The 12,291-nt window shown below is 37.9% G+C and overlaps 2 protein-coding genes across 2 annotated transcripts; both read left to right on the top strand.

Moving 5' to 3' along the window:
- The first annotated feature begins 274 nt into the window (after nt 1-274).
- LOC137124572 (perforin-1-like) lies at nt 275-3,899 on the top strand. Its single transcript, XM_067499658.1, has 3 exons — nt 275-362; nt 539-1,074; nt 2,199-3,899. Exons 1-3 carry the CDS (start codon nt 360-362, stop codon nt 3,388-3,390), a joined length of 1,731 nt encoding a protein of 576 aa, XP_067355759.1. The 5' UTR covers nt 275-359; the 3' UTR covers nt 3,391-3,899.
- Nucleotides 3,900-8,345: 4,446 nt separating this feature from the next.
- LOC137124571 (perforin-1-like) lies at nt 8,346-11,813 on the top strand. Its single transcript, XM_067499657.1, has 3 exons — nt 8,346-8,429; nt 8,606-9,135; nt 10,260-11,813. Exons 1-3 carry the CDS (start codon nt 8,427-8,429, stop codon nt 11,449-11,451), a joined length of 1,725 nt encoding a protein of 574 aa, XP_067355758.1. The 5' UTR covers nt 8,346-8,426; the 3' UTR covers nt 11,452-11,813.
- Nucleotides 11,814-12,291: the final 478 nt, after the last annotated feature.

The following is a 12,291-nucleotide window of genomic DNA, read 5'->3' as shown; positions in this document are numbered from 1 at the left end:
TCAGCTTCTCATTTGGTCATGATTATCTTCTCTTAGACCTTATACATGGTGCCTGTCATGCTTTCAACCTCAGCATTGGTTTGTCTCATACAAAACTTGGTGTGTTGCTTCAGGCACTGAGCAACTCCAGTTTACTCGGTTTAAGCATTTAAGTCATTTAAGTCTCATCTTTATAGTGTATGAAGGAAGTACAAATGTCACACGTTTTTAACGCAGATCATAAAACAGTTTAAAGGCGAATGGTACATTTTTAAATGTGTGACAAGTAAAGATGCAATCCAGACTCCACCTACACATCCAAAATATAATATTGGTCAGATATTCTCAGCTGAACAGACCTAAATCGAAACAGTCACAGTATGGTAAGATCATTGAGTTTGACTTGAGTAATGTTTCATTACATTGTATCTTTCTTCTAATCCTTATTCATTACCAATCAATTTTTATTGTAATAACAACATTTAAACGTTGCTTTGTTTACTAGATGTCTTTCTCAATGCCATTTCATCTTTTCTTGCCTTTCAACTTTTTTAACTAGATGGCAAAGCTGTGGCAACTCATGCTTCTGTTGTGGGCTTGGAGTCCTCTGTGTCTACCTTCCAGTGTGAGCTTCATCGGTACACCACAGGAGTGTAAAAGTGCTCACTTTGTCCCTGGTTACAATCTGGGTGGAGAAGGCTTCGACATCGTCACAATGGAGCGGAAAGGTGCCTATGTCGTCGACACTGAAACCTGGAATCTTGGCAATGGTACTTGCAGGCTGTACAGAAACAGCTACATGAAAAACAAAAATCAAAAGGTCCCAGTTTCTGTGGTGGACTGGAGAACCCTCCCCAAATGTAGCTTAACAGTCTCCAGTACTGTTTATGATTCTGTCGAAACTCTTGTCAATGACTCAACATCATCAGTGTCAAATGACTGGAAAGTCGGCCTTGAATTTCCTGTAAATCCAAGTGTCACTATTGGGGTTGGCTTGGGAGGTTCCCACTCCAGAGCTGCTACCTTTGGCATGCAGAAGTCAAAACAAGATCGCTACAACTTCTTTCGCCATTCTGTCAACTGTAGATTCTACAGGTGAGTGTAGGAAAACATAACTTGTACTGTTCACAATACTAATCCTTAATTCAGTACTTTAAAACCGTAGTCATACCTCATAGAACTTTTAAATTATTTTTTATTACATCACTGAATCAGTTTAAGTTGGGTTCTTTTAACTCTGATCAACAGATTATTTCACTTTCTATCTACAACAGTATATATATATAAATTAAAAGTATAATACAGAGGATACGTAAACAGGTCTCATCTAAATTTAAACATCTGAATACTGCAACTTTTTTAAAAAATCTCCTTAAGGAATGAGCTCAAGCTCTGTCATGTTGCATGACAGTTATGAGTGAACAGTGCTTTTCATGTTCGCTCAAAAATTCTAAATTGGATTGAGATCCGAGCTCCATTTAGCCTCTGTAGAACAGTAACACTGCTTTGCAACCATTTCTGGATAGATGCTTGGGGGCATTGACTTACTGGTAGACAAATCTCCCTCCTCACACTTTTGTCCACACAGCTTTTTTTCCAGGATTTTCTTATGTTTGTCTGCATTCATTTTCTCAAGCTTTCCAGGTGATGTTCTCAACATCATTATGCAACACAGGTTGGATGATGTTTCTCATGATGTACAGTGTTTGGTCTTTGCCAAACATTGTATATAATCTGCCTAAAGGCTCAGTTCAGCCTCCTTCAAATGTGGCAGCTACAGTTTTGTAGTATATGTTCTAGATTATGACAAAACAAAAAAATATATATAACTGAGGACAAACTAATATAAACCTAAATACAAACTACAAAGGGTTTGAGTTTAATATTATGTCCAGCTGACAATGTTAAATGCAATCTCAAACAAGATAGGCCCTGCTTTTTTATTAACCTGTTGTTGGCTGTTGTTGGTATTCTTTTGTCTTTATGTTGTAGTTCTTTTTTTGAAAATTCTAATTACTTTCATTCAAAGAATGAGGTTGAATAAATTATTATTTAAAAAAAAAAAGATGAAAAATTCCAATAAGGGTAAAAACCTTTTATAGACACTGTAAATGGCCGATTCAGCAACGTTGCATAAAATAACTAATATAAACAGTAACATGAATAAAACAGGTCTGTAACACACTGTAACTTAATTATATTCTTCCTTTGTTTTACAGCTACAGACTGACAACAAATCCTCCACTGAGTCATGACTATAAATTGGCCGCCAATGCTCTTCCTCGCTATTCCCAAAAAACTCAGGTCTCATATCGTAATTTTATTGACACATATGGTACACATTACATCACACAAGTATCTCTTGGAGGGGAAATAAAAGCAATCACATCTGTCAGGACCTGTCAGGCAACCATGAATGGACTGTCGGCAACAGAGGTCAGTGACTGTTTGTCAGTTGAGGCCTCAGCTAGTTTTGTAAAAACTGCCAGCATTAAAACTATGTACAAACACTGCGAAGCAGAGAAGAAGAAGTTAGGTTCAAGACAGAGTTTCAGCAGCACATTTAATGAACGTAACACAGAGGTCATTGGAGGACACATTGATGAGGCTGACATCTTGTTTGAAGGCCAATCAAACCCATCTGTCTATAAGAACTGGCTCAGCTCATTAAAAATCACACCTGATGTGGTCCGATACAATTTGAAGCCTCTGCACACCATCCTGCCACTCGGTCATCGTGCCAGGGCTGGATTAAAGCAAGAAGTGGAGAAGTACATCAAGAATAATGCAGTGTTGAAGAAATGTTCTGAATCTTGTCGAATTGGACACAGATCCAGCAAAAGGGATCCTTGTGCTTGTATTTGCAACAGTAATCAGAATATCAAGTCAAACTGCTGTCCTGCAGGGAAAGGTCTTGCAACATTGAAGGTATTCAAGCTTTATGCAAAGGGTCTGTATGGTGATAAATGGTCACAGACAGATGGTTCAGTGCTGGTTAGATATGGTGATCGGAGTAAGAGAACTATGATAATTAGTGACAATGATAACCCTAAATGGCCAGAGACCTTTGAATTTGGATCCATCACTATTAACATGAAAAACCGACTTACGTTCCATGTTTATGATGAGGACACTTACTGGAACAGTGATCCGCTTGGAGAGTGTTCAGTTAAACTGCATCAAGGTAAAGTGTTAGACAGCTGCATGTTAAACCACGGTACCTTGTTCTTCTCCTACATAGTGGAGTGTGCACCGAGTCTTAGTGGTGACCAGTGTCAAGAGTACATACCCTCCCCCATGAGTCCCTCTCTGGCCAAAGTGTTCTACACTAGAAATGGGGTCCTGGCTGGAGAATTCAGCAAGCACTTTGTGAAATCAGTCAGACAGTCAGGTGGAGGTCAGATGTTGTGAGATATAGTGATACAAGTAAGCATTTGGATTTATGATTTATATCTTGCTAATGGCGCATTTTGTTTTTCAATGTACATCCTCATGAACACACACCATCCCCACTGTGAAGCATGGTGGTAGCAGCAACAATGCTGTGAAGATCATTCTCTGCAGTAGGTCCTAGAAGTCTTGCGAAGGTAGAGGGTAAATACAGTTATTGTTGCCTGTCTGTTTTTGTTTAACTTTTTACAAAAAAAGTACATTCTGATTTTCTCAAGTTACATCTATGTCAGTACTTCCAGGAAATAGTTCAACCAAACCCCACCTGTGAATTTAGTTTGACCTTCCAATCTAAAACATCATTAAAAAATTAATCAGAAGCATCACGAATTTTTAGAAAAGCTCTCATGAAATAAGGCATTTTGGGCAATAATATTTACAAAAACCTGAAGGTACTCAAATGTGTTGTATGATTCACTTTTGTATCTTGTTTTTTTTTTCAAAAGCTGCCAATAAAGCATCAATAAAGACAAAACAGATGTCTGATTCCTTGTGTCAAAAAATACCATGTGATATAAATGCAGGTGGAAATTATGCACACAGAAACAAACAGACACCCACCATAAAAAGAACAGTTTTATATGCTACTTTTACCTGATTGAATAAAATCTTTGCACATTTATTAAAAATAAAAAATGAAAAAAATCTGCAAAAAAAGCAGATAGTGCTTCAGCTTCTCGTTTGGTCATGATTTACTTCTCTTAGACCTTATACATGGTGCCTGTCATGCTTTCAACCTCAGCATTGGTTTGCCTCATACAAAACTTGGCATGTTGCTTCAGGTACTGAGCAACTCCAGTTTAATCAGTTTAAGCATTTAAGTCATTTAAGTCTCATCTTTCTAGTGTATGAAGGAAGTACAAATGTCACAAGTTTTTAAATGTGTGACAAGTAAAGATGCAATCCAGACTCCACCTACGCATCCAAACTATAATATTGGTCAGATATTCTCAGCTGAACAGACCTAAATCGAAACAGTCACAGTATAGTAAGATCATTGAGTTTGACTTGAGTAATGTTTTATGCTTTTTTCTAATCCTTCATTACCAATCAATTTTTATTGTAATAACAACATTCAAACGTTGCTTTGTTTACTAGACGTCTTTCTCAATGCCATTTAATCCTTTCTGGCCTTTCAACTTTTTTATCTAGATGGCAAAGCTGTGGCAACTCATGCTCCTGTGGTGGGCTTGGACTCCACTGTGTCTACCTTCCAGTGTGAGCTTCATCGGTACACCACAGGAGTGTAAAAGTGCTCACTTTGTCCCTGGTTACAATCTGGGTGGTGCCTATAAGGTGCCTATGTCGTCGACACTGAAACCTGGAATCTTGGCAATGGTACTTGCAGGCTGTACAGAAACAGCTACGTGAACAGTGAAAATCAAAAGGTCCCTGCTTCTGTGGTGGACTGGAGAACCCTCCCCAAATGTAGCTTAACAGTCTCCAGTACAGTTTATGATTCTGTCGAAACTTTTGTCAATGACTCAACATCATCAGTGTCAAATGACTGGAAAGTCGGCCTTGAATTTCCTGTAGATCCCAGTGTCAGACAGCTGCATGTTAAAACACGGTACCTTGTTCTTCTCCTACTTAGTGGAGTGTGCACCGAGTCTTAGTGGTGACCAGTGTCAAGAGTACATACCCTCCCCCATGAGTTCCTCTCTGGCCAAAGTGTTCTACACTAGAAATGGGGTCCTGGCTGGAGAATTCAGCAAGCAGTATGTGAAATCAGTCAGACAGTCAGGTGGAGGTCAGATGTTGTGAGATGTGGTGATACAAGGAAGCATTTGGATTTATGATTTATATCTTGCTAATAGCGCGTTTTTTGTTTTTTTTTTTGTTTTTTTTTATACAGTTATTGTTACCTGTCTGTTTTTGTTTAACTTCTGTTTTACAAAAAAGTACATTCTCAATTTCTCAAATTACATCTATGTCAGTCCCTCCAGGAAATATTTCAACCAAATCTCACCTGTGAATTTTATTTGACCTTCCAATTTAAAATAACATGACAAATTTGTAACAAGCATCACAACTTTTTGATAAGCTCTCAGGAAATAAAGCATTTTGGGCAGTGAAATCATAAAGGCACTTGTATGATGTGTTGTGTGATCCACTTTTCAGGCTTGCTTCTTGTTATTTTCAAAATCTGTCAATAAAGCATCAATAAAGACAAAACAAATGTCTGATTCCATGTGTCGATAACAGACTGTCGATGGTTTTATAGAGAAGTGTAATATAGTACATTATTATTATCACAAGGCTTAAAAAATCTAATTAGAGCCAATATGCTACTTTTAGCTGATTGAATAAAATCTTTGCACATTTATTAAAAATAAAAATGAAAAATATCTCATAAGTATTCAAAATCTACATAAGTATTCACCCAAAATGAAATCCATTTATCATTCTCTTTTCACTTTACACATACGTACTACATTGTGTTGGTCTATCACATAAAATCTCAATCAAATACATTTATGTTTGTGGTTGTAATGTTAAAAAATGTGAAAAATTTCAACGAGTATAAATACTTTTACAACAAGTATGAATGCTTTTGGAAGGCACTGTATCTTGGTAAATGGTAATGGCCACTTATATAGCACTTTTATCTAAAGAGCTTTACAATGTTAATTCATATTCACACACCAGTGGTGGTGGCTGCCATGCAAGGTTCTCACCTGACCCACTGGGAGCAACTTGGGGTTCAGTGTCTTGCCCAAGGACACTTCAACATGTAACTGGGAACAGGGATTGAACCACTGACGCTGTGTTCCGTGGACGGCTGCCTTACTTACTTAGCTACAGCCGCCCATCTTGACTCACGTACAGTATAGTCTTTGTTTGGCTCTGTACAGACATTAGCTATAGAAAACATATTGAATCAAGGAGTTGCTGACAGCTCAAATGTTCATTAGTGACGGCTGGGAAAACCTGCTGCTGGAGATGGTGATTAAATATAAATGGTCTGCACTTATATAGCGCTTTTCTAACTATTGGCTCTCCACACACTGATTGGGGAGCTGTTAAGCAGCTGAACCACATTGATCAATCCAACAACTGTAGGATTGGTGGACGACCACTCTACCTTCCTGGGCCACAGTCGCCCAATGTCGCCCAATGATAAATAAAGTTGAATTAAATGAGATTCAACACTGTCAAGCCATATGTGCTATATTTATATAGCACTTTTTTTTATAACAAACATAATACATGCAGTTAAAAAATAAATATATAAAAAGTGTTATAATGCATCCAGTGTATACACACACCAAAGATGGTATGCATACAAATACATGTGTACATGCCCATATATACCAGTACAGATGGATGTGCATACATCTATACAAATGTCATAAACAGTCATATCTCTTTATATTTAACTATAGGAAGCAACAGAGACATTTAGTGTGTTACAAGAATGGTCCCCTACATAGATATGTGGTAAGGCTTAATTTAAAAACAGGCACCTATTCAGATGATGCGAGATCTTCTGGATGTGCATTTTCCTTTTGTGACAAGATAGGACCAAGTATGGTGATATTTTTAATTTTTAAAAAAGTTTTTTTAATTGCTAACAAGCATTGGCCAAAACTCTTCACACAGTCAGCAAAACAGAAGTTCAAGTGGAACTAACGGTGAATAACTTTTCATTGCTTTCACACAAAATGCACTCAGTGACCACAGTTACCAGAATTCAGGAACTCCTTTGTCAGTCAGAGACCCCTCCCTGCAAAACACTCTACTTTTGCAGCACATTTTTTAAATGCTAACATACTTTGTTCAAAACAGTTAGAAATTGAATCAAAACAGAATTATGAAAAAAATTGCAGTGGTAAACAGTACCATTTGAAAGATATGGAGAACGTGTGAAAGAACTCCATTATTAATATTTTTAGGTAAGATGACTGTTCAATAAACAACAGAATACATACACAGCTATGCATAATGTGCTCTACTGTGGATTGACTTTATTTAATGGAGATGAAGGCCAGAACGAACTCCACATAAATTCATTTTTGTGGATGAAGCTGGATTCAACCTGGCAAAAACACAACAAAGAGGAAGAAAAGGCATTGAATCCACTGCAAACATTACAATGTGTGCAGGTCCATTGGTGCATCAACTAGGACTTAACTGTTGGGCTGGAACCTGTCCCAGCTGTTACTGGGTGAGAGGTGGGGTACACTCTGGACAGGTCACAACTATTCACACTCACATTCACATCTATGGACAATTTAGAGTTACCAATTAACCTAACACGCATGTCTTTAGACTGTGGGAGGAAACTAGAGGAAACCAGGCAAAGGAAACACGTGCAAACTCCACACAGAAGGGCCAAGGTATGCAGTTAGGTTTAAACCTGGGACCTTCTAGCTGTGAGACAACAGTACTAACCACTCCACCACCGTGGTATCTCTTATTATTATCATGAGTATTAAAATCCCCAGTTAAAATACAATCCCCATATTTACAGTGTATACATGAAAGAAGTTCAGAAAAATCCGTTATGAAAGTGGAAAGATAGAGTTTGGGCTCTGTCGATTGAATACTGTCATAAATAGAACAATAGCCTGTTGGCTCAGTGGTGGATCATTGGGTTGGGATGCAGAAGGCCAAGGTTCAAATCTCACCACAGAAGTGATTGCCACATTTGGTTATGGTTTACTTCTCTTAGACCTTATACATGGTGCCTGTCATGCTTTCAACCTCAGCATTGGTTTGTCTCATACAAAACTTGGTGTGTTGCTTCAGGCACTGAGCAACTCCAGTTTACTCAGTTTAAGCATTTAAGTCATTTAAGTCTCATCTTTATAGTGTATGAAGGAAGTACAAATGTCACACATTTTCAATGCAGATCAAAAACAGTTTAAAGGCGAATGGTACATTTTTAAATGTGTGACAAGTAAAGATGCAATCCAGACTCCACCTACACATCCAAACTGTAATATTGGTCAGATATTCTCAGCTGAACAGACCTAAATCGAAACAGTCACAGTATGGTAAGATCATTGAGTTTGACTTGAGTAATGTTTCATTACATTGTATCTTTTTTCTAATCCTTATTCATTACCAATCAATTATTATTGTAATAACAACATTTAAATGTTGCTTTGTTTACTAGATGTTTTTCTCAATACCATTTCATCTTTTCTTGCCTTTCAACTTTTTTATCTAGATGGCAAAGCTGTGGCAACTCATGCTTCTGTTGTGGGCTTGGAGTCCTCTGTGTCTACCTTCCAGTGTGAGCTTCATCGGTACACCACAGGAGTGTAAAAGTGCTCACTTTGTCCCTGGTTACAATCTGGGTGGAGAAGGCTTCGACATTGTCACAATGGAGCGGAAAGGTGCCTATGTCATCGACACTGAAACCTGGAATCTTGGAAATGGTACTTGCAGGCTGTACAGAAACAGCTACATGAAAAACGAAAATCAAAAGGTCCCTGCTGCTGTGGTGGACTGGAGAACCCTCCCCAAATGTAGCTTAAAGGTCTCCAGTACAGTTTATGATTCAGTTGAAAGTCTTGTCCGTGACTCCACATCAGCAGTGTCAAATAATTGGACACTTGGCATCAATGTTACTGATGTTCACAATGCCACTGCTGCCTTGGGAGGGTCCCACTCCAGAGATGCTACCTTTGGCATGGAGAAGTCAAAACAAGATCGCTACAACTTCTTTCGCCATTCTGTCAACTGTAAATTCTACAGGTGAGTGTAGGAAAACATAACTTGTACTGTTCATTAATACTAATACTTAACTCAGTACTTTAAAAACATAGTCATCCCTCATGGAACTTTTAAATTATTTTTTATTACATCACTGAATGAGTTTAAGTTGGGTTCTTTTAACTCTGACCAACTGATTATTTCACTTTCTTTCTACAACAATATCTAAATAAATTAAAAGTATAATACAGAGGATACGTAAATAGGTCTCATCTAGATTTAAACATCTGAATACTGCAACTTTTTAAAAAAAAACTCTCCTTAAGTAAATAGCTCAAGCTCTGTCATGTTGCATGACAGTTATGAGTGAACAGTGCTTTTCATGTTCACTCAAAAATTCTAAATTGGATTGAGATCCGAGCTCCATTTAGCCTCTGCAGAACAGTAACACTGCTTTGCAACCATTTCTGGATAGATGCTTGGGGGCATTGACTTACTGGTAGACAAATCTCCCTCTTCACACTTTTTTCCACACAGCTTTTTTTCCAGGTTTTTCTTATGTTTGTCTGCATTCATTTTCTCAAGCTTTCCAGGTGATGTTCCCAACATCATTTTGCAACACAGGTTGGATGATGTTTCTCATGATGTGCATGTGTTTGGTCTTTGCCAAACATTGTATCTAATCTGCCAAAAGGCTCAGTTCAGCCTCCTTCAAATGATGCAGCTACAGTTTTGTAGTATATGTTCTAGATTATGACAAAACAATAAATATATATAAGTGAGAACAAACCAGTACAAACGTAAATACAAACTACAAAGGGTTTGAGTTTAATATTATGTCCCGCTGACAATGTTAAATGCAATCTCAAACAAGATAGGCCCTGCTTTTTTATTAACCTGTTGTTGGCTTTAAGTATTCTTTTGTCTTTATGTTGTAGTTTTTTTTTTCGAAAATACTAATTACTTTCAGTCAGAGAGTGAGGTTGAATAAATTATTATTTAAAAAAAAAAGGATGAAAAATTCCAATAAGGGTAAAAACCTTTTATAGACACTGTAAATGCCTGATTCAGCAATGTTGCATAAAATAAGCAACATTAACAGTAACATGAATAAAACAGGTCTGTAACACACTGTAACTTACTTATATTCTTCCTTTGTTTTACAGCTACAGACTGACAACAAATCCTCCACTGAGTCATGACTATAAATTGGCCGCCAATGCTCTTCCTCGCTATTCCCAAAAAACAGAGGTCTCATATCGTAACCTAATCGACACATATGGTACACATTACATCACACAAGTATCTCTTGGAGGGGAAATAAAAGCAATCACATCTGTCAGGATCTGTGAGGCAACCATGAATGGACTGTCAGCAACAGAGGTCAGTGACTGTTTGTCAGTTGAGGCTTCGGCTTGTTTTTCAATGTCTGCCAGTAATAAGGCCATGGTGAAAAACTGCCAAGCAGAGAAGAAGAAGTTAGGTTCAAATCAAAGTTTCAGCAGCACATTTAATGAACGTATCACAGAGGTCATTGGAGGACACATTGCCGGTGCTGACACCTTGTTTGGATGCCAATCAAATCCAGCTGATTATAAGAACTGGCTCAGCTCATTAAAAATCGCACCTGATGTGGTCCGATACAACTTGAAGCCTCTGCACACCATCCTGCCACTCGGTCATCCTGCCAGTGCTGGACTAAAGCAAGAAGTGGAGAAGTACATCAAGAAAAATGCAGTGTTGAAGAAATGTTCTGAATCTTGTCAAATTGGACACAGATCCAGCAAAAGGGATCCTTGTGCTTGTATTTGCAACAGTAATCAGAATATCAAGTCAAACTGCTGTCCTGCAGGGAAAGGTCTTGCAACATTGAAGGTATTCAAGCTTTATGCAAAGGGTCTGTATGGTGATAAATGGTCACAGACAGATGGTTCAGTGCTGGTTAGATACGGTGATCAGAGTAAGAGAACTATGATCATTCGTGACAATGATAATCCTAAATGGCCAGAGACCTTTGAATTTGAATCCATCACTATTAACATGAAAGACCGACTTACGTTCCGTGTTTATGATGAGGACACTTACTGGAACAGTGATCTGCTTGGAGAGTGTTCAGTTAAACTGCATCAAGGTAACGTGTCAGACAGCTGCATGTTAAACCACGGTACCTTGTTCTTCTCCTACATAGTGGAGTGTGCACCGAGTCTTGGTGGTGACCAGTGTCAAGAGTACATACCCTCCCCTATGAGTTCCTCTCTGGCCAAAGTGTTCTACACTAGAAATGGGGTCCTGGCTGGAGAAGTCAGCAAGCAGTATGTGAAATCAGTCAGACAGTCTGCTGGAGGTCAGATGTTGTGAGATGTGGTGATACAAGGAAGCATTTGGATTTATGATTTATATCTTGCTAATGGCGCATTTTTTTAAAAACACAGTTATTGTTACACATTCTGAGTACATTCTGAATTTCTCAAATTACTTCTATGTACATCCCTCCAGGAAATAGTTCAACCAAATCTCACCTGTGAATGTAGTTTGACCTTCCAATTTAAAATAACATGACAAATATGTAACAAGCATCACAACCTTTTGATAAGCTCTCATGAAATAACGCATTTTGGGCAGTGAAATCATAAAGGCACTTGTATGATGTGTTGTACGATCCACTTTGTTCAGGCTTGCTTCTTGTTATTTTCAAAATCTGTCAATAAAGCATCAATAAAGACAAAACAGATGTCTGATTCCATGTGTCGAAAAATACCATGTGATATAAATGCAGGTGGAAATTATGCACACAGACAAACAGACACCCACCATAAAAAGAACTGTTTTATAGAGCAGTATAATATAGTACATTATTAGTATCACAAGGCTTAAAAAATCTAATTAGAACCAATATGCTACTTTTAGCTGCCTCCTCACAAAATCACCGGCATTTGGAATGTGGTTAATTTCCAATCCTGGTAAAGTTCATAGGTGGTAAATAAGAAAAAAACAAGAAGGACAAAATAACAAGTAAATAGCTTTGTAAGCCTGGCGACTTTGGCTCCACCCCTTAAGTGCTACAGTACATCCAGAAAGTATCCCAGCACTCAACTATTTCCACATTTGTGTTATGTTACAGCCTTATTCCAAAATGGATCAAATTCATAATTTTTCTCAAAACTCTAAAAACACAAAACTCTAAAAAAAAATAATAAA

Source organism: Channa argus, chromosome 3, assembly GCF_033026475.1.
Source record: "Channa argus isolate prfri chromosome 3, Channa argus male v1.0, whole genome shotgun sequence".
NCBI lineage: Eukaryota > Metazoa > Chordata > Actinopteri > Anabantiformes > Channidae > Channa > Channa argus.
The sequence above is the reverse complement of the archived record's forward strand: the minus strand, read 5'-3'. Positions and strand labels throughout refer to the sequence as shown.